At 38.2% G+C, this 20,381-nt stretch overlaps 5 protein-coding genes across 14 annotated transcripts in view; 3 read left to right on the top strand and 2 right to left on the bottom strand.

Moving 5' to 3' along the window:
• The first annotated feature begins 368 nt into the window (after window positions 1-368).
• LOC122398589 (mpv17-like protein) lies at window positions 369-2,594 on the top strand. The gene is made up of 4 exons (XM_043398629.1): window positions 369-982; window positions 1,510-1,781; window positions 1,858-1,989; window positions 2,131-2,594. Exons 2-4 carry the CDS (start codon window positions 1,524-1,526, stop codon window positions 2,383-2,385), a joined length of 645 nt encoding a protein of 214 aa, XP_043254564.1. The 5' UTR covers window positions 369-982; window positions 1,510-1,523; the 3' UTR covers window positions 2,386-2,594.
• Window positions 2,595-2,851: 257 nt separating this feature from the next.
• On the top strand, window positions 2,852-4,701 carry LOC122398118. 4 transcript variants are annotated; one of them, XM_043397731.1, is made up of 5 exons: window positions 2,852-2,898; window positions 3,122-3,319; window positions 3,532-3,852; window positions 3,929-4,156; window positions 4,238-4,701. In XM_043397731.1, the coding sequence occupies exons 2-5, from the start codon at window positions 3,131-3,133 to the stop codon at window positions 4,685-4,687; spliced, it is 1,188 nt and encodes a 395-aa protein (XP_043253666.1). In that variant the 5' UTR covers window positions 2,852-2,898; window positions 3,122-3,130; the 3' UTR covers window positions 4,688-4,701. The 4 variants fall into 4 exon arrangements, with proteins under 4 accessions (XP_043253666.1, XP_043253665.1, XP_043253667.1 ...); XM_043397730.1 differs by having other exon boundaries at window positions 2,865-2,898; window positions 3,147-3,319; XM_043397732.1 differs by having other exon boundaries at window positions 2,869-2,898; window positions 3,107-3,319.
• Window positions 4,702-4,971: 270 nt separating this feature from the next.
• On the bottom strand, window positions 4,972-7,618 carry LOC122398117 (leucine-rich repeat-containing protein 7). 5 transcript variants are annotated; one of them, XM_043397728.1, is made up of 8 exons: window positions 7,484-7,618; window positions 7,250-7,329; window positions 6,421-6,780; window positions 6,169-6,355; window positions 5,887-6,045; window positions 5,519-5,713; window positions 5,175-5,438; window positions 4,972-5,112 (listed from the first exon to the last, which is right to left on the bottom strand). In XM_043397728.1, the coding sequence occupies exons 3-8, from the start codon at window positions 6,767-6,769 to the stop codon at window positions 5,046-5,048; spliced, it is 1,221 nt and encodes a 406-aa protein (XP_043253663.1). In that variant the 5' UTR covers window positions 6,770-6,780; window positions 7,250-7,329; window positions 7,484-7,618; the 3' UTR covers window positions 4,972-5,045. The 5 variants fall into 5 exon arrangements, with proteins under 5 accessions (XP_043253663.1, XP_043253662.1, XP_043253661.1 ...); XM_043397727.1 differs by lacking the exon at window positions 7,250-7,329; XM_043397726.1 differs by lacking the exon at window positions 7,484-7,618 and having other exon boundaries at window positions 6,421-6,898; window positions 7,250-7,296.
• A 647-nt stretch (window positions 7,619-8,265) lies between these two features.
• On the top strand, window positions 8,266-10,750 carry LOC122398119 (CD2 antigen cytoplasmic tail-binding protein 2 homolog). Of its 2 annotated transcripts, XM_043397735.1 has the most exons (7): window positions 8,266-8,468; window positions 8,801-8,960; window positions 9,026-9,189; window positions 9,458-9,650; window positions 9,716-9,897; window positions 9,975-10,083; window positions 10,174-10,750. In XM_043397735.1, exons 2-7 carry the CDS (start codon window positions 8,819-8,821, stop codon window positions 10,434-10,436), a joined length of 1,053 nt encoding a protein of 350 aa, XP_043253670.1. In that variant the 5' UTR covers window positions 8,266-8,468; window positions 8,801-8,818; the 3' UTR covers window positions 10,437-10,750. The 2 variants fall into 2 exon arrangements, with proteins under 2 accessions (XP_043253670.1, XP_043253669.1); XM_043397734.1 differs by lacking the exon at window positions 8,266-8,468 and having other exon boundaries at window positions 8,479-8,960; window positions 10,174-10,749.
• A 1,690-nt stretch (window positions 10,751-12,440) lies between these two features.
• The window catches only part of LOC122398116 (carboxypeptidase N subunit 2-like), a 36,894-nt gene continuing 28,953 nt past the window's right edge, over window positions 12,441-20,381 (bottom strand). Inside the window, exons 4-5 of one of the 2 annotated variants that reach the window (XM_043397723.1) lie at window positions 18,245-19,886; window positions 12,441-16,871 (exon numbers count right to left, since the gene is read on the bottom strand). In XM_043397723.1, the coding sequence (XP_043253658.1) occupies window positions 16,721-16,871; window positions 18,245-19,886 (1,793 nt within the window). In that variant the 3' untranslated portion in view covers window positions 12,441-16,720. Of the gene's footprint in view, window positions 19,887-20,381 lie in introns of both variants that reach the window. The other variant, XM_043397722.1, reaches the window with a different exon arrangement.

Raw genomic sequence — 20,381 nt, 5'->3', positions numbered from 1 at the left:
CTTTATTTGATAATATAATAGGAACTTTTGTTTATGGTAATTGCATATAAGGAAGATAATAAAGAAAGAAATATTTTTATGAATAATGTGTTATAATTAGTAATGTTTTTATAAACATTTCGTTAAAGTGAATTATGTATTCTTTTTACATACATAGGTTTGAATACAAATCACTCAAGACAATATAAATATGCATTATGTATAATTCTATGAATTCTATCTTTTAATATATATACATAACATCGATGGAATTTATTATGGACAATATAAGTACATGTGTACTTTTATTCATTTTATAGTATACTTTCAATATTATATGCTATATGTTCGTTACTGCATTCAATGACATTTGATTAAGTTTGTGAATATTGTAATTATTTAAGAAAAATATCATTAAATGGAAATATGGTACAAGTGAAAAGACCAAGAAACTACAATTTACTTTAGAAGAAAATCGTGTCACAGCATTGTTGTATGTGCTATGTAATTACAAGAGATAATTTTAATCTACAAATGTTTTATTTCAAACCTTATTGTGTCCTACTTAAACTTCGTTAACCAAACACCCGCTTTATACCTTGTTCAATTTCACTGATGTCATGTATATTCTAATATCGTTTTATTCTCATTGCGTCTTATCGATATTGTCGATTTGTACGTAATTAAATAACGATGCATAGTCACTTGTGTGCTATATTATACTAACGAAAAACTGCACTCGAAAGACGTAAAATTACCAAGGACAGATAAGAATGGATCGACCAGTTTCGTCATCATCAGTAGTTTTGCGCGTGTCGCATATAAGTCTCACCTCAGCCATTGCCAGTATGCGTGTGTTTCCGTAGTAGCGAATCATTTCCAGATGTGTCAACCTTACGAGATCGGTACCTCATACAAAACCGCGGTGCAGCGAGTTTCCTCGCGTCACGCTCGAACAAACCGCGGTAACGCAGCTGACATTTCGTCCACTAGTCAAAAAAAGGTACGATGCATGAACAAAATATAGGGAACGAAGTGAAACAAGATTATTCACGTTATATGACACTATTACATCATGAATATGAATAATTTTATGTTTTCGAGAGTTTAACAGTGTCTTTTATCAATAGATCAACATCTAAATCGATGACATTTCTATTGACAAAGCTTTGATTAAATGTTTTTCAACTATGTATACATTGAATGTACAACCAGTACAACTTCTCTATTTCTGAAACATCGATAGCACATGCACCACAGCGCCCTCTTGTTTGGCGCGCTATATCATTTATTCTGAAATTACTTGTCACGTGTTACAAAAATAGCGTGTACTTTATAAACTGTCACAGAATAAAATACATAATGATGTGATATATGTACATTAGCACGATTAAAATTTTAATCCATAACATTTTTAATCAAACTTTAAATTTAATTAATCCGTTTTGTATTTCGTTTCGTAGACTCTGTATATTCTATGAACATCTTTATTAAATACTTTATTTGTGATTGAAATTATTTGTATTTTAGTGACGACATTAAAAATGCGTGTAATTTTTGGAAAATTTCGCGAGATATCGCAAAAATATCCAATCGTAAGGGGGATGGCATCATACACTATCATATGGCCTACAGGAAGTTTACTCCAACAAAAAATCGCCGGAAATGAAGAATTAAATTACATACAAGCATTAAGATTCAGTTTGTATGGTGGCTTTTTTGTAGCTCCAACATTGTATTGTTGGTTGAAATGCTCCTCATATTTTTGGCCAAAGTCAGATCTTAAATATGCAATTACCAAAGTATGATAATATGAAACAAAATACTGTTTCTATATGTTAAGTATTATAGTAACAATAAACAAAATTTTTTTTACAGGCCTTGGTAGAACAAGTCACTTATAGTCCTGCTGCAATGTGTTGCTTTTTCTTTGGTATAAACTTTCTTGAAATGAGACCAGTATCAGAATGTATTGAAGAAGTTAAACGAAAATTTTGGCCAACTTATAAGGTAGAATTTTTACCTAATTAATACAGAATTTTACCTAATTAATACAGAATTTTACCTAATTAATACAGAATTTTACCTAATTAATACAGAATATTCCTAAATAAGTGTAACAAAAGAATGAAATTAATAATTTATTTACAGGTCGGTGTTTGTGTATGGCCTGTTCTGCAGACCATTAACTTCTTTTTAATACCAGAACACAACCGAGTGGTGTATGTAAGTGTTTGCAGTTTAATTTGGACATCTTTTCTTGCATATATGAAAGCAATGGAAGGTAAACAAAACGAAGCAACAAATGACAATAATAAAAAACAGACAAATAAAATTGAAAGTAATCATAATAGTAAATCTATTGTAAAAACAGAGGATAAAAGCAAACGATTATCTTCTACATGATAAAAATTTATAGGAAATATTTTTTAGCTTAATTGAATTGTTTACGTAATTGTATAAAATTTATTATATTGCACGATGAGATCAATTAAAATATGTACGTATTATGTATAGTACAAAGTAAGTTAAAAAATTCAACTATATGTATATGTGTTCAATATGTGTCTGTGTATTATAATAGATAGGATTTAAATAAGGAACATTATAAAATCGTGAAAGTATACAAAAAATAACCTTTATCGTCAAATTTAGTAAAGATATATATTGTAATTTTACTGTTGACAATAATTTATATTTATTGTTAATAAAGATAAAATAAATTGTTATTAAACATTACCTTTTTCATTTAAACGAACTTGTATTTCATCCTATTTATTTTGTTGAACATTAAACTTACATAAACATAAATGACGTTAAAAGTAAACATAAACTTCGATATTTTATCGATTCATTCGAGTTCGATTGTATAGACGGAATTCAATATGGCTGTGTTGAAAGTCAGAAGTTTAAATCACTGTAAGCTATTAAAAACAAGTCATTATATTTAATATAAATTATTTAGTTATAAGATATGCCATTATTCGTGTATATACTTGGAAACATGCAGTGTTATGTGTGAAAAGTTGTCTAGCAATATGAAAACTAGCAACATATACAATAGCATGAGGTTATGATATAGGTTCTTATATGGTGATTTAAAATTTTAATAAATTATTTTTCTAAGATTTTAATTCTTTAGTTGTGAAATATGGCACGTTCCTCAGTATCAGCCCAATGTGATTTAGTTGCATCTTACATGGATGGAGTTCACGTTAAAATCGCAGAGGCTTATAAACCTCCAAGAAAAGTGTGTCTGCCAGCTGCGTATAATAATAAACTGCCGGATGTGTCAAAATTTACTTATGACTTTACTTTAGAACGATCCGTGATTGAAAAGGTTGAGTATTATTTTATATCAATTTAAATATAAATATAAATTCAGTTTAATATGAATTGTACCTTTTAACACATACATATATATATATGTAATACAATTATTTTGGTGATATTTTTTAATGTAATTAAATATTGAGAAACATTTGGCTAAGTATAAATTTGTAAATTATATTTAAATAAATCAGTTATAATTTACAAAAACCTGATTTATAGATGACAGAATGGCGTAAAGTTAGACAAGCAAATAACAAGGCACGGCATGCACGATTAGATGAAAAAAGGATGAGAGAAAAGAAAGAATTTTCACCTCCTCCGCCACCTCCATTACCTGATACAACAAAACAATTACCTGTAAATGCACCTGCACCAGAGACTACAATTCTAACACCACAGCCTTTATCACCACCAGCTAATGATCTCCAAGATCATATAAAAACGAATGGTCTTAATTTTGCTGATTTTGATAATGATACAAGTAGTCCGTTTGATAATATGGAATTAAAAACAATTAATGATATGGAAGAACTTGCTCAGGTTAAAAAAATGATTTATGATCATGATAAAGAAGTAAGAAATTATATTTTAAATATATTTATTGTATATCTTATAGGTGCTACAACCTACATCTCAATGGGTACCACTAGCAAAATTAGAAAGTATACTGAATGATTTAACTGTTGATGATCAGTCTGATATTCATGTAGAAGAAAAAAGTGATAATACTAAAAATGAAATTAACGGTCAGGAAGAAGAAAATGATGAAGAAAATGTTAAACATCGTAGCGTGTCTGCAATTGTACAAGAGCTTCAAAGAGATTTAGAAAGACCTTTTATGGAGGTAATAACATCTTTTCACAGAAGCAAAGTTTCTGGAAATAAATTTGAGTATTAAATTATTCATCTCTTTTTTGTATAACAGAATTGGAAACCTTGGCCAAATTTAGAAACACCTGATACCAGTTCTCGTGAAATAAAAAAACAAGAAGAGCCGATGGTATTAAATCAAGTCACTGTTATGAATTTACTAATAGACTTAACAGAAGAAGACAAAAAATTGGCTCATCATTTAAGCGATATGGGATTTTCTGTATCGAAAGCTGCCCGCGCTATACGTGATTTAGGCGGTCAAGATAATAAAAAAATTGTAGAATACTTATTAGCAGTGCAATCCTTAGAGGAAATAGGAATCCCCGGAGAAGATGCGGAAAAAGCCCTTGCCCTTACAGAGTATAATCAAGACAAAGCCAAAGTTTATCACGAAAATCTACGTACTTTACGAGATTTAGGTTTCCCTGAAGAAGAAGCATCCGCCGCACTTCTAAAATGTAACATCGATCGCGATAGAGCTTTAGACTTTCTTATAGCTTAAATGCAAAATTATATACAAACCAATTGAATGAAAAATGGTCTAAACAAATTTTTTACTATACTAAAACATAGACATCTATTTAAATTGTAAATAAAATAAAAGTCATGCTATTTTGAAAGCGGACATTTAGGGACTAAAAATATTTATAATTTCTTTGTATAATAGCAATTTAACATACTAATCATTGTAAGATAAAATAATATGTAAATGTTTTCATACGATGTACACTGAGTGCCGCTACTAAATGTTTGAAGCATTATAAATGAAAGATTTTAAATCTAATTTAAAAATATTAATACCTTTTTATTTTTTGTATGTTATATTTACAGAATTACCTATTTAAACAATGCAAATACCATTAATTTATATAATACCAGTCGTGATTGACTGTCATTTTGGAATGTTTAGTAAATTCGGATGCGCATCTGCAAAATTAAGAAAACCCTTTGGTATTATATACAAAGATAGAGACAATACTAAATATTACCTTTTACAGCAACATAATGCAACTGTTGTTATAGGCTGTGCATAATGGCTAATACCAACAATAACCCAAGCTTCTGTGAAGATTGGCTGTTGACATTCAGAGTGTACACAAATACTAACAGGTCCATTAGTTAGCAAGTTACATGAAGTATGGTTTATGGGATGCATTGAAAAATCAAGATTTTGATCATTATTTAAGGCAATCGGTTCATACTGAACATCTATATTTACAGGTGATGTAAAAATATTAAGTGTATGCTTATACCTAAAATTAAGTATTAAAGGTTCTTTGCATCAAAGTATCAGAGAAAATGAGGTATTTGTTAAAGGAAATGTGGTAGTTACCTTTTAGTGTAAGCTTTTCTCAAAGCTAACTCCCACAGAGAAACAACTGTATTTTCACGTATATTGTGAACTTTAAAAAGCTGTCGTGGTAATTCAATCATAAAATCAGTATCTTTTCCATGCACTGCATTTATTTTTATGTTTAACTTTATATTTGTGTGTAATACTGTATTCTCACAATTCATTTTAAGACATCTAGGATTGTATACATGTATATATTTATAAATGTAGCAATAAATTCGAGTTTATTATTATTTTTGAAAACTATATTATGTACTAATTTATCATAGAATGTTCAAATATATTTCAAATTTATTTCAAGTTAAATTGTTTGTATTTATTACAACATTTATTAAAAATACACTTACCCGTAACCCAAAACACTTCTTTGATTATTCGTAAATAAATCTTGAGCTTGAGTAGTTAATTGATAAAGAAGTGGATAAGACAAATAATTCAAATACACATTTGCATCAAATCTAATGCAAGGGGACGACACAAATCCATTTAGTGGTAAATACCTTAGCCTACATAAAAGTTATTCTATTTAAAATGAAAGTCTTTAATAGTGTTAACAAGAGTGTTATTCCTAATAAACTAATGTATCATAATTTAGCAATCATTTCTATTTATTTAATATGTATAACAACCTGTTAGAACACACAGAAATTACTGATATTTCTGGCGATAAGGTAAGCCTATTGGGTAATTCTTTTAAACAATTATTATCTGCATTTAATTCTTTTAGCTTAGGCAAAGAACCAATCCATTCTGGTAATGCCACAAATTTATTTCCAGAAATGGACAAAATTTCTAAGTGTTGCATCTGATTCATTTCTATAAAAATTACATAGAAAATCAGATTAAAAATAACTTTGTGCTTATGACATTTAAAGACTTACCAGCTGGTAATCTGTCTATAAAATTTTGATTTAGCGATAAAGATTTTAAGTTGACTAATTTTCCTATTTCAGATGGTATTTGTTCTAGTTTATTAGCACTCAAATCAAGAACTGTTAACTGACTCATTTGGCAAAGTTCAAGAGGTAATTCTTTGATTAAGTTCCCATATATGTACAAATTAGTTACATTGAATAGTTCTACGATCCATGGAGGCAATGCACTAAGTTTATTCCATTTTAAATATATCTCTTGAATATGACTTCCATAGATTCTTATTGCTTCAGGAAGTTCCACAAGACCCCGACAATTCCAGTGCAATATTACCTTCTTTTTGATTTCGTTCACCATTTCTGTGGAATCTGAGTCCATTTTTAAATGAATTTAATCAAAATAGTTTTCAGATATTATAGAGAAGAAGTAGATTCTGAATTTTTGAGGTTGGCAACCAACCTTCAGGGTATACTCAAAATAACTTGCCTGCTTGAAAGATTTATATTAATAACCTATTATAAAGCAATGTCATATGACATTCTACTTTACAATAACAATATCATTTGTTATTATATTTTATAACAACACTCTATTATATGTATGTTATACAAATTTTTATAATAAATTATTAACAAAAATTTATCCACAATCTCACATAATACACTTAGACAACAGACATTTTGCAACAGTCAATAATAATAAACATTTATAGTTACTGATATAAATTTATACTTTTAAATATAACACACAGTGTAAGTTGAACAATGTTATTTGTTTATTAATGTAATCTCTCAACAAAAAAATGCACTCTGCTTTATATTTAACAGTTATACTTACTATTTTCTTAATAACGATGAAAGAAAGTAGAAGTAGATATATTATTGTATGTCTTATCACGTATTTTATTCAGTTATATTCTATGAAATATATTATTATACGAGGTTATTCGCAACGAATTGTATGAATAATATGCGTGATTATGTTGGAACAATTATCAAATGTAAAAGCTATTTTTTTAAATATTTCGTGTATTAAAATATGTTTGTGTTTGTACATTTTTTATTTACGAACCTTATCAATCTTTTGTACTCCATTGCCATAACAATCGATACATGTTGCAAGTTACGTGCACACTACAGGTATACAGAATCAGCTGATGTCAAGGGCATCTTTACTATACTGTATACCAACAAATTAAACATTACGTATTTACAGTCACACGGTCTCGTGTAGAGTGAGGAGAAAGTCGCTAAGTTTGTTTCTCCTTCTCTAACATGGTACATGTGCAGTTACTGTGTTATTGAAACGTTAGATGGTATTATTTAAATTTTGTATGTAATAGATAGTTAATCCAATCAAGACATTATTTATAACATTATTTGCCAATCATGTATCGTTATTTATAACAAGAACACTACTATATTTGAAATAAAAGAAATGATATGTATTCTTTATACAAAACGTTCTCTATAATCGTCTTATCCTACTCCCTTGCGAGAATTATATGTATAGGGTAAATTATATTATCTATTCTAGCAATCGTTCTTCTTTTTGCTATTAAATATACTTTAGTTACGTTTTAAGAATTAATTTTGATATGTACGTACATACGTTCTTACGTATAATCTAAATGGCATACACGTACGTAAGTGTATTTAATAAATAATAATCTTCAACAAAATATGTAGACGCCCCCATAGCAAAGAGGAAGGAAAAATAGGATTTGATGACTTTTCCCTTTCGCGGCACGAATTCGTGTCTGTAGAATATGACACAATAAATCAAAGATGAACTACAAAATTCTTTTCCGAAAATATATGTGAGGTTAGAGACGTTTCCCAGAAATTCCATGTGTATATTTTGGAGAAATTTCTTTTTCAATTTCCCGAAATTGCGCGAATTGCCGAGCTCACGTAATATGATTCGTGCGGTAGGATATCTCTGCTTTCCCCACGACTCCGTTAGGTTAGCTGCTAAGGAAGTTCGTCGTTAGTAGTGTCGCCGTCGATGCACTCAATTATGCCAAATCTGGCCACGCTGTACTTTATTCTACCAGGTGACGCTTATGGAAACCAATATTTCTTATTCTGCCTGCAATCTAACCTAGCTTGCGTGTAGTGAAATGTACAAGTTATTATTTCGTTTTAAATACGTATCCCTAGAATGCTTATTTGTTACATACTGTGAAAATAATTGAAACTTATCAGCGTGTAATGTTTAATCATATTTTCCTTAATATAAACGGAGCATTGTTCGATAAGAATTTCTATTATTAGTTTAGTCGAATGAAATACTTTACAGTTTCGATTACATTTGAGAATACGGCACAAAAGTATTAACAATAAAGTAATCACGGTGAAGTAAGAATATCGGTTATTGTTCAAGTAGTATTCATAAAGTACGACAATGTTGAAACGGAAATTTGACGAGATGGAAGCTGGCACTACTAATAATAAGCAACCAGTGAAAAATTCATTAGATTCGGACGAAGAAGACGATGAAACTAATGAGGATAATTATAATGTAATGAACGAGGATGATTTTGAGGGTATGTATAAGCGTACACAAAGTAATGTTCAATAGAAATGCTAGAAATTTGCATGGTCTGTTTAGGTGTTGAGGATGGACCAACTGCTGTGGAAACAAATGTGGGTTTCACAGCATTCAATATGAAAGAAGAATTAGAAGAAGGACATTTTGATAAGGACGGCCATTATCTTTGGAACAAAGAGAAAGAAATTAGAGATAATTGGTTAGACAACATTGATTGGATGCAGGTTTGTAAACCAAACACAATTAAAATTTAACAATGGTATTAAAAGTGTATGATTTAAATTAATATTTGTCATGGTAGAAAGTGAGCCTTTAATACAGATCAATGTAAAAATTAGAAGTGTCTTTATTTTTATAACTGTTTCTTGTTTGTGGATTCTTGCATACTGAAATATCAGAATATGTTTTCATACAGCAGACAAATATAATTATCTGTAAACCCGCCTTGTTTACTCAGTGATGCAAAACATTACTAAGGCATAATCTTGATAGATCAAACCGAGTTCTACAGCAAGTGTAAAGAAGGAAACTGAAAGCAGTGAGAAACACGGATTGGCAGATAGCGATAGCGATAGTGACGATGATGATGGTCCAGATATTATGTTTGATCCAACTCAACTCTATAAACAAATATTGGAATACTTACGACCTGGAGAAACTGTTTCCAAGGCTTTGTGCAGGCTTGGTAGGTATTCGCATAGATTAAATTTGATTTAAGAAGATTATGTTCATTGTACCATTTATCTATAGGCAAAGGTAAGAAAAGATTAACTACATTAGAAAGATGGAAGAGGAAGAAAGAGAAAAAAGAAGTAGACGACGAAGAAAGTTCTGTTACTATCATGAAATTAACAGAATTGGCAAATGAATTGTTAACCCGTACTGGAAATATGGATATATATCAAGAAAGTTACGATCAAATTAAAAAAAAAGTAATTTGTTTTGTTATTGATACAATAATAAGTATGAAAATGTTTTAACAAGTTTATTGTAATATACATTTTTACAGGTTGAGAAAGGTGAAAAGCATGCCCATCCCTCGAAACAGGAAGCAGAGTTAGATATGTATGCAGATGACTTTGATGAAAAAGAGAAAGCAAAGTTAGACGAAAGCGAAAGTAATTATTTTTTTCATATAATTATATGCTATTTGTAATTAATCATATTATACGTATATAATATACTGAATATTCATATTGTTTTTTTAGGCGGCGTTAAAAAAACAACAAATTCTGCGAAAGATGATGACGACGACGATGATGATGATGATGATGATAAAGAGGATGAAGTGACTTGGGAATTAAAATGGTCACAAGACGAAAACGCGGATATTCACGGTCCACACACAAGTCAGCAAATGCAAGCGTGGGCAAAGGAAGGTTATTTTAAGAATGGAGCGTGGGTGCGAAGAACAGGACAAAATAATCAGTTTTATAATGCCGCGAGAGTGGACTTTGAACTTTATCTGTGATATTTTGCTGTAATATAGCTATCTGATAAAGAAACTTAGTATTGTAATATTTTAAACATACTGTTGTAAACCTTGGTACCACATTGTTAAACTAATACTCCGTTCAATTCCGACATAGGTGAAAGCAATGTCCAATTCAACAGTATCTAAAGTAATAACGTGTCAAATATGTACAATACTATTATAAAGATCAATTACGAATTATTCGAAGTTACTACAGTGTAACGACCTAAAAATTTTCCTTCTCTGTATTTAAACAAGAGTATCGTCAGTAATGATACCGAGTAACAATTCATTCCATGTAAAATGTCCATTCTTGATACATATCGCACGAATAAAAGTATTTGTGAAGTAAATATAGTAATTATTTTTTTTTTCTATTCATGTTACTTACTTTCGTCGTCACGAATTTGGAAGCCAAGAAATATTTTAGGGTTAGGTTGTACCTCGGATGTTTTCGTTGACGTCTTACTAAAGACCATCCGGTATGCCACTTAAATCGAGAAAAAACTAAACTTACACTTCAGGAACTTCCTGTGCATGCCCAATGGAATAGGGGGTGGCTGAATTTATAGTCAGCGGGCGGTGTGGTATTTTTAAACAGAATTTTATCCCTAAAGTAAATCTATTTGTACCCGCGCATAAAAACCTTGCGACCACCCCTGTTTATTCAACGGAGTGCAACTCGGTGTCCTTTCGTACCACGGTTCTATATTTTTAAGAAAATAAATTCCCAAAATCGTCGTACACCCGCCGTTCGTTTGGTCTGCTTTAAAGTCATAAAGGAATATTTCCTTGTCGATACGTACGAAATAAAACACGAAAATTAACGTTCCAAAACAAGCACACAAAAAGGTCAGACACATAAAACGGAGGGATTAGAACAGTCGGCTAAACATAGAGTATCACGTATACAACAAAACGACACAGCACAACACAAAAGGGATTTAACACAGTCTACCGAATATACTGAATATACAATATAACTTTATTAGATATCTTAAACATTTTTATTAGCAATGTATGAAATTTCTATATGGTTACGTAAAATATTTCGCGTATGTCAGTAAATCGTACATACATATGTACCCGTGAGTATGTGTTTATATATATATATATATATTTTTTTTTTATATATATATATAATATTTTTATATATATTTTATATATATATAAATTGTGAAGTATAAATTCGTGGCTCCTCTCCAAAGTTCGCAAAAAATTTTCGAGCGGAGCTTTTAAACAACGTACAAGACGAGAGTTGTTTTACGGAGTTTTAACGGTTAGCAAAAGTTTTACTGAACTCCTATGGTCGTCGTTTGAAGTCGAATGAATCTAAACACGAGATCGATACATTTTATGGAAAATACGAATTTACATCTACGTTAATATCAAACGTCGCAAACATTACGCGTTCGATCGAGCCCGACCGGCTCAAAGTACGTTGGAAAAACTTAAAGTACTTCCGCTACGGTCAGTCTACGAACAACGAAAGAGAATGCTATCGAGTCCAAAAATGAACAAAAAAAAAGAAACGAGAAAGAAACATTTTATCGCGAGCCTTTCAGAAACTGCCAATTCCATCGTTTCAGCGATTCTATGGAATTCTGCGAATCAGCGAAATAGAAAAAGTCACCGACACCGAGGTCGGCGTCCCTAACGTTCATCCACTTCCGGTGAGAGACAGATGCAAGAGAAAGGGGTGAAGCGACTGTACAGAACGGCTATAAACACACGAAACTATTTACAGGAAAAATTGACATAGATACAGTGCAATACATTTACGCAGAGATCAACGAAACATGTACAATTGGTTCTTCTTTGATTCACGAGTGGCACTCGAACGATCGAGCAACGTCGTCGTTCGCTAGCGTCAACGACGGTATACAGCGGATGCGTCGCTGCAAGTGTCGTCTACGATTTACAAGCGAAATTACATCCCCCTCCCACTTCCACCCGTTCCCGAAAAGGTACCTGAAATCGTTACTGGTATTCTTGCATCGTTGTTATGAAACCGGCGGAGATTACTATCGTAGACAGAGAGACGGGAAAAACGAACACTTAAACAACAGGACACTCAGACGGACGTTTACGCGCGCGCGAGAAACGTGACGCGCATTCGACGTTGCGTAGCTTTTGTTTTTTTTTATGTACATACAAAAATAACCGTCGACGGGGCACGCCTCAAACGCATCGAAATCCCCCCCTTGAAACGTAGCCGGAAAAGGGATGCCGCCGCGTGGAAAGGAAGAGGAAACGGGCGACGGAGAAGCTGCTTCGAACTGGGGCTGATGCTTCTCGAATATCTGAACGCTTCGATGGCGGAATTTTATTGTGTGGAACGACTACGGTTCGAAGGAAACGGCCATATTTCATCAACAAACGATACGAATACTTTAATTATTCTTGGAGAAGTTCTCTCATGCCCATTCTTGCTAATGATACATCGCTTTTTTTATGAATTATTTCACGTCTCGTTTCTGTGATTAGCCCCACACGGTTATGCCTCGATGCTATCATTAGACACGAACGAACACCGTGGCAGTCAGAATCAGTTTTAATCTTTGTAGAAGAATGTTTCCATAAAGGGGATAATCTATAAGGACATGGTAGAGCATTCGAGTCACGGAGGTACTGTGTCTAGGTAGTAAATCTTCGAATTTTATCCGTGGCGTACGAATACTTGTCGAATATCCAAATAGTAAATTATTTAAACAGTCCCTGCCCTACTTCGAACCGGGGTTGCCACCATTCGAGTAATTTCACCTCTTCGGGCCTGCTATACATTGTAATTTGCGTCGACTCTAACCCCTTAACTATGGAAGAAAATCATCGAAGCCGGTGATTCAATGTGGAGAAACGTCTCGTTTCTAATGACTCGAGTGCCTCGTTTCTTAGTCTAAATTATGGATCTGTAATTTCTTTTTTTTTATTACGATTCTGTAGCTTCTGATAAAACACTGCGACGAAGAAAGGTCTAAGAATTTTTGTCCCTGTCTGTCTCGAGCTCTGCTTCGAACCCCTTCGCGCGATCGAGCCCTTCGCCACTTCGCGCGACCGCCCTCTTTTTTTTTTTTTTCCAACCGTCTTCGTTCTTCAGCCAGGATCCATCTAGCATGACTAACTACCATGACTAACGAGTCGGGCGAAGTGCCACCGAAGAATCTTGGCTAACCGAGCGGGAAGGTAGGTCGAACGAAACGCTCCCGACTCTAATATTTTCGGCTGTCAGAGGGTGGTCCAGGAGCCTTCTCGCTTTTTCCAACCAGTCCGCCTCGCTTTTATTTTAATTGGTCCTTAATCTATTTCTTCCGCTGCTACGAGCGTCTCTACCGTTCTGGCTTTAACCTCATTCCCTTTGCTCTTTGTCCTGCGCTCCGTTCGCCTTCAAACGCGCTCATCTAATCTGGACCGATCGATCCCCGAGTATCAACATCATCGCGCGAGCGAAATCGTGCCGTTCGTTCCCGATACAGCTAATGAAAATTTCCGTGTGCTCGACGTCTAACGAGAGGAAGATCCCAGACGTCACTTTCCTTTTACAATTAGACTCTTTCCCTAATTTCTAGCGGGTGATTATCACCCTTCCATTTCCACTGTACCTATACGAATACATACGTAAAATTAGTAAGTAAAATATTACTGGCTTTTCAAATCTGAAATAGAACGATGTTCTTAAACGTGTTGGTTGAATTCAACACGCTAAAATAAAATGTTAAGTTCATATTTATAAACATATGACCTGATACGACCTCGTTGCTCAGACAGTTGTTTTTGTATTCCAGTAATTCTTATAATAAACCAAGTTCGTTCGATTATTTATCAGTCGAATATCTCTTGTCCCGTACAAGGCAACGATTTCAAATAAGCTGTGAAAAATTTTCACCGCTGAAATATGATATTTGTTATGATTGGTATATTCCGAAATATTTTATATTTACATACGTTTCGCCTCCCGCGGCTAGGTTACTTTCCCTGTACTTTTTATCCGTCGACCCTTATTTGGATTGCCGACACGTCGACGGTTCCTCGTCATTTTATTGCGACAATACACCCCGAGCTGTTACTTTTGCCGCAATATTTGTCGAAAGAGAAAGCAGTTGCGAATTACATAACGTGTTTTCGTAAGTCTCTTGAATCTTGTTATACGAGATAAACCGGGGCACAAAACTTAAAAAAGGAAAAAAATACTCTATTATTCCTTCCTCGACTCATTCTCATTTCTCACCATCGTTCAAGTTCTCTTTACACAATAAGATGTTGTAAAAATATGCAAAAGTATATATTCGAAACTTTTCCCACGATTTGAACGTTCTTATTTACTTTGGCTTAAGATTTCGTAACTTTTTCGAACGTCGAACGGATCGAAAGATACTTCGTAACTTAATCAGGGATCGCCCCTCGAGCGTCAGACGTTTCTTTGCAAAATGGCGGGGACACCTGTGACGTTATCCCCGTAAGTGCAGCGCGGAATAAAGTTCTCCGTAACCGAGACGTCGCGATGGCTAGTGGTTTTATCGGCGTCAATCGCAGGGGAGGACGAAAGCTTACCCGACGGAACATGAAATGGGAAATGGAAAATCCTCGGCGTAACCAGATTGCCAGGAGGATCCCGTCGCTGCGAATAAGTTTCCAGCTGATTCGTCGCGATTGGTCGCAAACTCCGTATCGGGAACTTCGCAACTTCCGAGTGATGGACGGCACAAGAAGATCCACAGAAGTCGTGACCGTATCCACTAGGTCAGTGGTGCCGTCGCGTTACTGAGACGTTTTCACCCTCGATTCGTCCCCGAATCGGCCGGAATGTCAAATGAATTTTTCAGAGGTGTCTGGACCCGGCGTGACTCGATGAGGGGCAACGTTACGGAAGAGATACGCGAACGCCGAACGTCCCACCCGATTTCGTTAGAATCACGTTCTTACAGGTGGCACGAATATTTCATCCCCCTATCCTCCCCTCGTCCTCGTTTAGCCGCGTAAATTTTTTATGCCGCCACCCGCGCGGCAGAACGGTAACGTAAATTAAGCGACGGGGTATCAGGGGAACTGTTAAAATTCAACGCCACCGGTCGGGGTGCGCGAGGGGGGCTCGCGAGGAAATTGCACGAGGGGCGCGGAATTGGGCACACTGATTACTCGACATAGAAATCCCATCTCTAACAAAAACAGGTGTGTTCATTATGGATTTTCGCGCGTCGAATCCATACTTTGAAACGGGAATTTCGCGAAATTTTTATCAACAGATTCGGGTTCGACGCTGAAAAATTCACAAGACGCGTTCGAAAAGGTTTCAAAAGAGGGCAAACAAAATTTTTGTCCGAGCAACGTCGATAGTTCACCATGTTTGCTCTCACCCCACTGGTCTCGTGCTAAATATTTACTGTAAACTTTATTTTTCTGTTTCTTCTCAAAATATACAGTGTAATATATTTAGAAACAATTTCCACCCCGACTTTGACTCTATTCAAATTGTATACGATCTCTTCGGTTAAGATGGGAAACGTTAATAAAAATCGGGGTCGATGCATTAGCCGAAATGGCTGAATGGGTTAATGGGTTGATCGTGTCGACGAGTGCCAGATGGAATGGTCGTTCCCTAAACTAATTATGCGGGGATCCAAACGTTTCTGGACCGCCCGGGCTAAAGGTGTACAGCGGAGAAATGAATATTTCACGTTGGGACTTCCCCTCGAGGAACTGTGTCACAGTGGGCGATTATAATCAGCGTGGGTTCTGGTGCCGCGTAAAATTTCCAGGGGGATGCGTATGCGTTTTGAGGGCGCGCTCGACGGCGAAACACGCACAGACGGATTTCGGAGCATCCCGCTCCGCGTACAACGGTCCTCGGTCGTTTTCCCCGCGACGCGTTACACCCGCGCACGGTGTTTCCGCGCGCGTATTCGAGATCGCGACAATTTTCACGAGGTACGCGTACGTACGCATTATCGTCGTGTATATTTTTTTTTTTCCTTTTCATTCGTATTCAAAACGTAACATCTTTCCAAACTTAACATCATAAATTAATAAATAAATATATATATATTATTTATATATATATATATATATACGCTTAGGTCTGTATAAACGTGTAATTTCGTCTCTAAATATACGCGGTGTTGTAATGTGTCTACTGGTAAAGGTCGCGTCTATTATTGCTTCAATTTACAAGACGACTGTAAAACGGTCCTCCTACGGCCGATCGCCGTTGAAAAAGGAGTAAAGGGACCGTCGTCCAGTTTACGAACTCTATAACGCGTGTCTTTTTTGCTCCCTTGAACGTACGCCTAGGCGCAGAGGAACGCGTTAACGCGATTGCTTCTTCTTCTTCTATTCCTTTTAAACTCGCTTCTCGTCAATCCTTTTGCTTGAGGTAGCCGCTCCGTTTCTCGCGAAGGCCTCGTCGCGGACTCCCAACGGCCTGACGGCGGGGCTTCGCTGAACCAGAGAAAGGAAAAAGTGAACGATAGAGACAGATGCGAGGAAAAGACCGAGCAAGGGAAGGTCGGAGAAGACAGAGAAGAGAAAAAGAGAGAGAGAGAATAATCTCGGGGACGCCTAGCTTAGAAGGGTTTAAACGGACTAACGAGACGCCGCTTTGATTTGATTTGTCACTACGTTTAAATGCGAAATGAACGCCCGCCTCGAGAAACACGGCGCGCAGCATTTGCACTGAACCAACGGAATCCGACGCAATCCGTGAAAATAAATACGTTTCCCGACCGTGCCCGACTACAACGAGGCACGCCTCTGCGCCCCCGTAGCAATTTACATTCCAAGTCAGATTGCGTTCGCCCAGTGAAAATGCATTCTGCTTCTACGGGCGGCGCAACTATCTCGGAAGACATTTCATTTTCGACTCGTACACCCGGTAGCTCGTCGCGTACCGTGTATTCGACCACGATCGACGACTTTGTCCCTTCGATGAACGACGACGCTCAACGAGGGGCCATTTTTCCTGGCGGGGGGGTGAGGTCGAGAAGTCAGAGCACACGCCATTTTGAATTTCCCAGCGAAGAACGTCGGGGCGATTGTAAGTGTTTGCGCGAAAAGAAATTACAAACGCAGAGGTAGACTCATTTATTGAGCTTGCAAGGTGCCGTTAACAAAGAAACACCCTGAATACGTATAAAATTTGTCGAGTACCAAAAAATGGCCACTGTTCGAACGTCGTCCGAAGGAACGCGTCACGGTTCGCAGGCCTCCCCACGGACGACAGAATCGATACTCCGGGGGGCGAAGAATGGATTTACCGTATCGCGGTTGATCTCTGGCAATCAGTCAGAAGGGATCAGGTCTTATTAAAGTCTCCTGTCTCCGTGATCGCGACGACGATTGTCCGCCACTCGCGTAGCTCAATTTACTTCGGCAATCCCCTAAACGAAACACCGGCACTAACCGCGCTCGCTTCTTCCCGGGGACACGGGGAAGCGTTCCCGAATGTAAGCGTGGGGCGACTCGGGAAAGTTTCGGCGGTGTACAGAATGGCCGTGGCGGCCTCCGGAGACTCGAGTTTCCCCGGTTCGCGCGGGGCGACGTAGCGTAACAGGTCCCCGGGCGTTCAAACGAACACGACGTGAGGCTTCTCGGGAAGCGGCGGTTCGTAGTCGTAATCGTAGTCGTAGTCGTAGTCGTAACCGTAGTCCAGCCGGTGGCCGTTCGATCTGGGCGCGGCGGGAGTCTGCATGCGATAAAGCGACAGCACTTCCGGCGGTTCGTCGCGGAGATCGGTCACGTCGGCCACCGCGTACACACCCTCTTCCGTTTGACCGTTGTACGGCTCCGTTTCCGGTCTGGCCGGACGGTTGTACCTGGGCGTCTCGTAGATGTTCGTGTCCTGCGACCGAGGGGGGCTCGGTTGGCCGATCTTGCCGCGCGGCGTGTCGTACGGGGTGTCCTCGTTCCTGGCCAGCAGCCGTCTGCTGTACGACTCGGCGTTCTTGTCCAGCTCGTCGTTGTTCCGACCCACGTAGACGAGGAACTCCGGCCGATTGGGGGCGGCGTACGCCAGTCGTTTCTTCCTTTTCGTACGCGTCAGATGCGCTATCAGCGCGAGAATGGTCGCCGTGGCGGCCAAACAGCCGGCGGCCGACAACGAGAGATAGAGAGGACTGAGACGACACCGCAGCGAGCCCTCCGACAGAGCGATTAAGGCTTTACCGGCGAACTCCTCGTCGTTACAGATAATATCGCGGGTATCCAGTTCGAGCCTGGACTCGTTCCGTCGTTCTTCCGTCCTGATAACGTTCCACAGCCAATGCACGGAGCAATTGCAAACGAGGGGATTCCCGCCGACGCGAAGGGACGACAGTCCGTCGACGGGAAACTGCGTGGGTTGCAGGGTGGTGAGGCTGCATCGACGCAGGGACACCCATTTCAGATATCTCGCGCTGTAGAGAACCCTGGCGGGCAGTTCCTTCAAGCCCCGATTCCCGTCCAACGAGATACGCTCGAGGTTCACGTTGTCGGCGAATGCCCTCGCGTGGACGCTGACGAGCGTGCAGTCGTTCAGCTCGAGGCTCCTAAGCTCGAAGAGATTTCGGAATCCCACCGCTTCCAGGCTGCCCAACGGGTTCCGGCTGAGCACCAGGTGCGACAGAACGTTCAATCTAGCCAACGCGGACGTGGGCACGGACGTTAGGTTATTCCTGGAGATATCCAGCCGCAGAAGACCCGGCAGACGGTCGAACGCGTCGTCAGCGATGTTTCTAATAACGTTGTTCGCCAGATCCAGCGAGACTAACGACGGCAACGAGGGCAACGAGTCCCTGTCCAGTTCCTGGATAAGATTGTCGGACAGATCCACGTTCTCTAAACTGGGCGCCAACGCCAAATTGTCCGTCGGGATTTCGAGCAGCGAGTTTCTGTTTAGAACGAGAGTGCGAATCTTGTGCAGGTTCCTCAGCAGCCCGTCAGGCAGACTGGTGATAGAGTTGTCGCTGAGATTCAACACCTCCAGCTCGCTGGTGCTCTTGAACGCTTGCTCGTCCATGTCGGAGATGTTGTTGCTGGCCAGGTTCAGCTCCTTCAGAGCGTCCATGCCTTGCAACGCGTTCTTCGCCAACGCTCTGATCGCGTTGCTGCTCACGTTCAGACCTACCAGGTTCCTTTGGAAGATAAAATTGTCCGAGCCCAGCGTGTGGATGGCATTCGAGGTGAGATCGAGGGTCTCCAGGTTACCGTAGAAACCGAACGAGAGATGAATGTTCCCGACACGGTTGTTGGACAGGTCCAGATGCTTGATCTCCGGGTTCAATTGAATTGGAACGACTTCGAGGCCCGCGTAAGCGCAGGACGCGCGCAAGCTCTCGTCGTCGCAGCGACATTGCGTCGGACAGAGACCATTTGCAACGACTGACATCGCGACGGCCATCGCTATCGCGATTGGCAGCGTCGTCGCCGAGGGTCCACGTGATGCCATTCCATATGAACTCCTCCTCCACTGGAACTGCCCTGCAACAAATTAACAATACTTCAGCATACGTCCTGTTTTCTATTCTTGGGCGATTCGAGTTTCAAACAGGGTGCTCTCTATTCTTGCACAGTTCGTTGCAAGTTCACGGACGTTCTTTTACAAGTTGGTTGTAAGATTATTCGTAAAATTGGTTGCGTATACCCGAAGCGGGACAGAAATCAATGACGGTCGTGATTATTGGAAACAGTCCATGTACGCACGACATCACTTTGCACAAACTGCATCGAACAACATGTCATTGGTCCAATGCCAGCAGGCCACCCCAGGGCACTATACGACCCTAACTTCGTGAAGTTTCAAGTTACGACGACCACTCAACCTCCTATAGCCGCTGCTTTCTATACCCTTTTTTTCCACGGAGATAAAGACGTTTTCCTCCGACGGTGCTTATGTTTCAACCGCGGTCTGTTAACTCCAACCCCCGTCCCCCGCAGCCCCTAATGCCACTGTCTACCAAGCGGTCGAGCCACTTT

Source organism: Colletes gigas, unplaced genomic scaffold, assembly GCF_013123115.1.
Source record: "Colletes gigas isolate AHSC1104 unplaced genomic scaffold, ASM1312311v1 Colletes_gigas_Sc00011, whole genome shotgun sequence".
Taxonomy (NCBI): Eukaryota; Metazoa; Arthropoda; class Insecta; order Hymenoptera; family Colletidae; genus Colletes; species Colletes gigas.
This window is presented reverse-complemented; position numbering and strand designations above follow the sequence as displayed.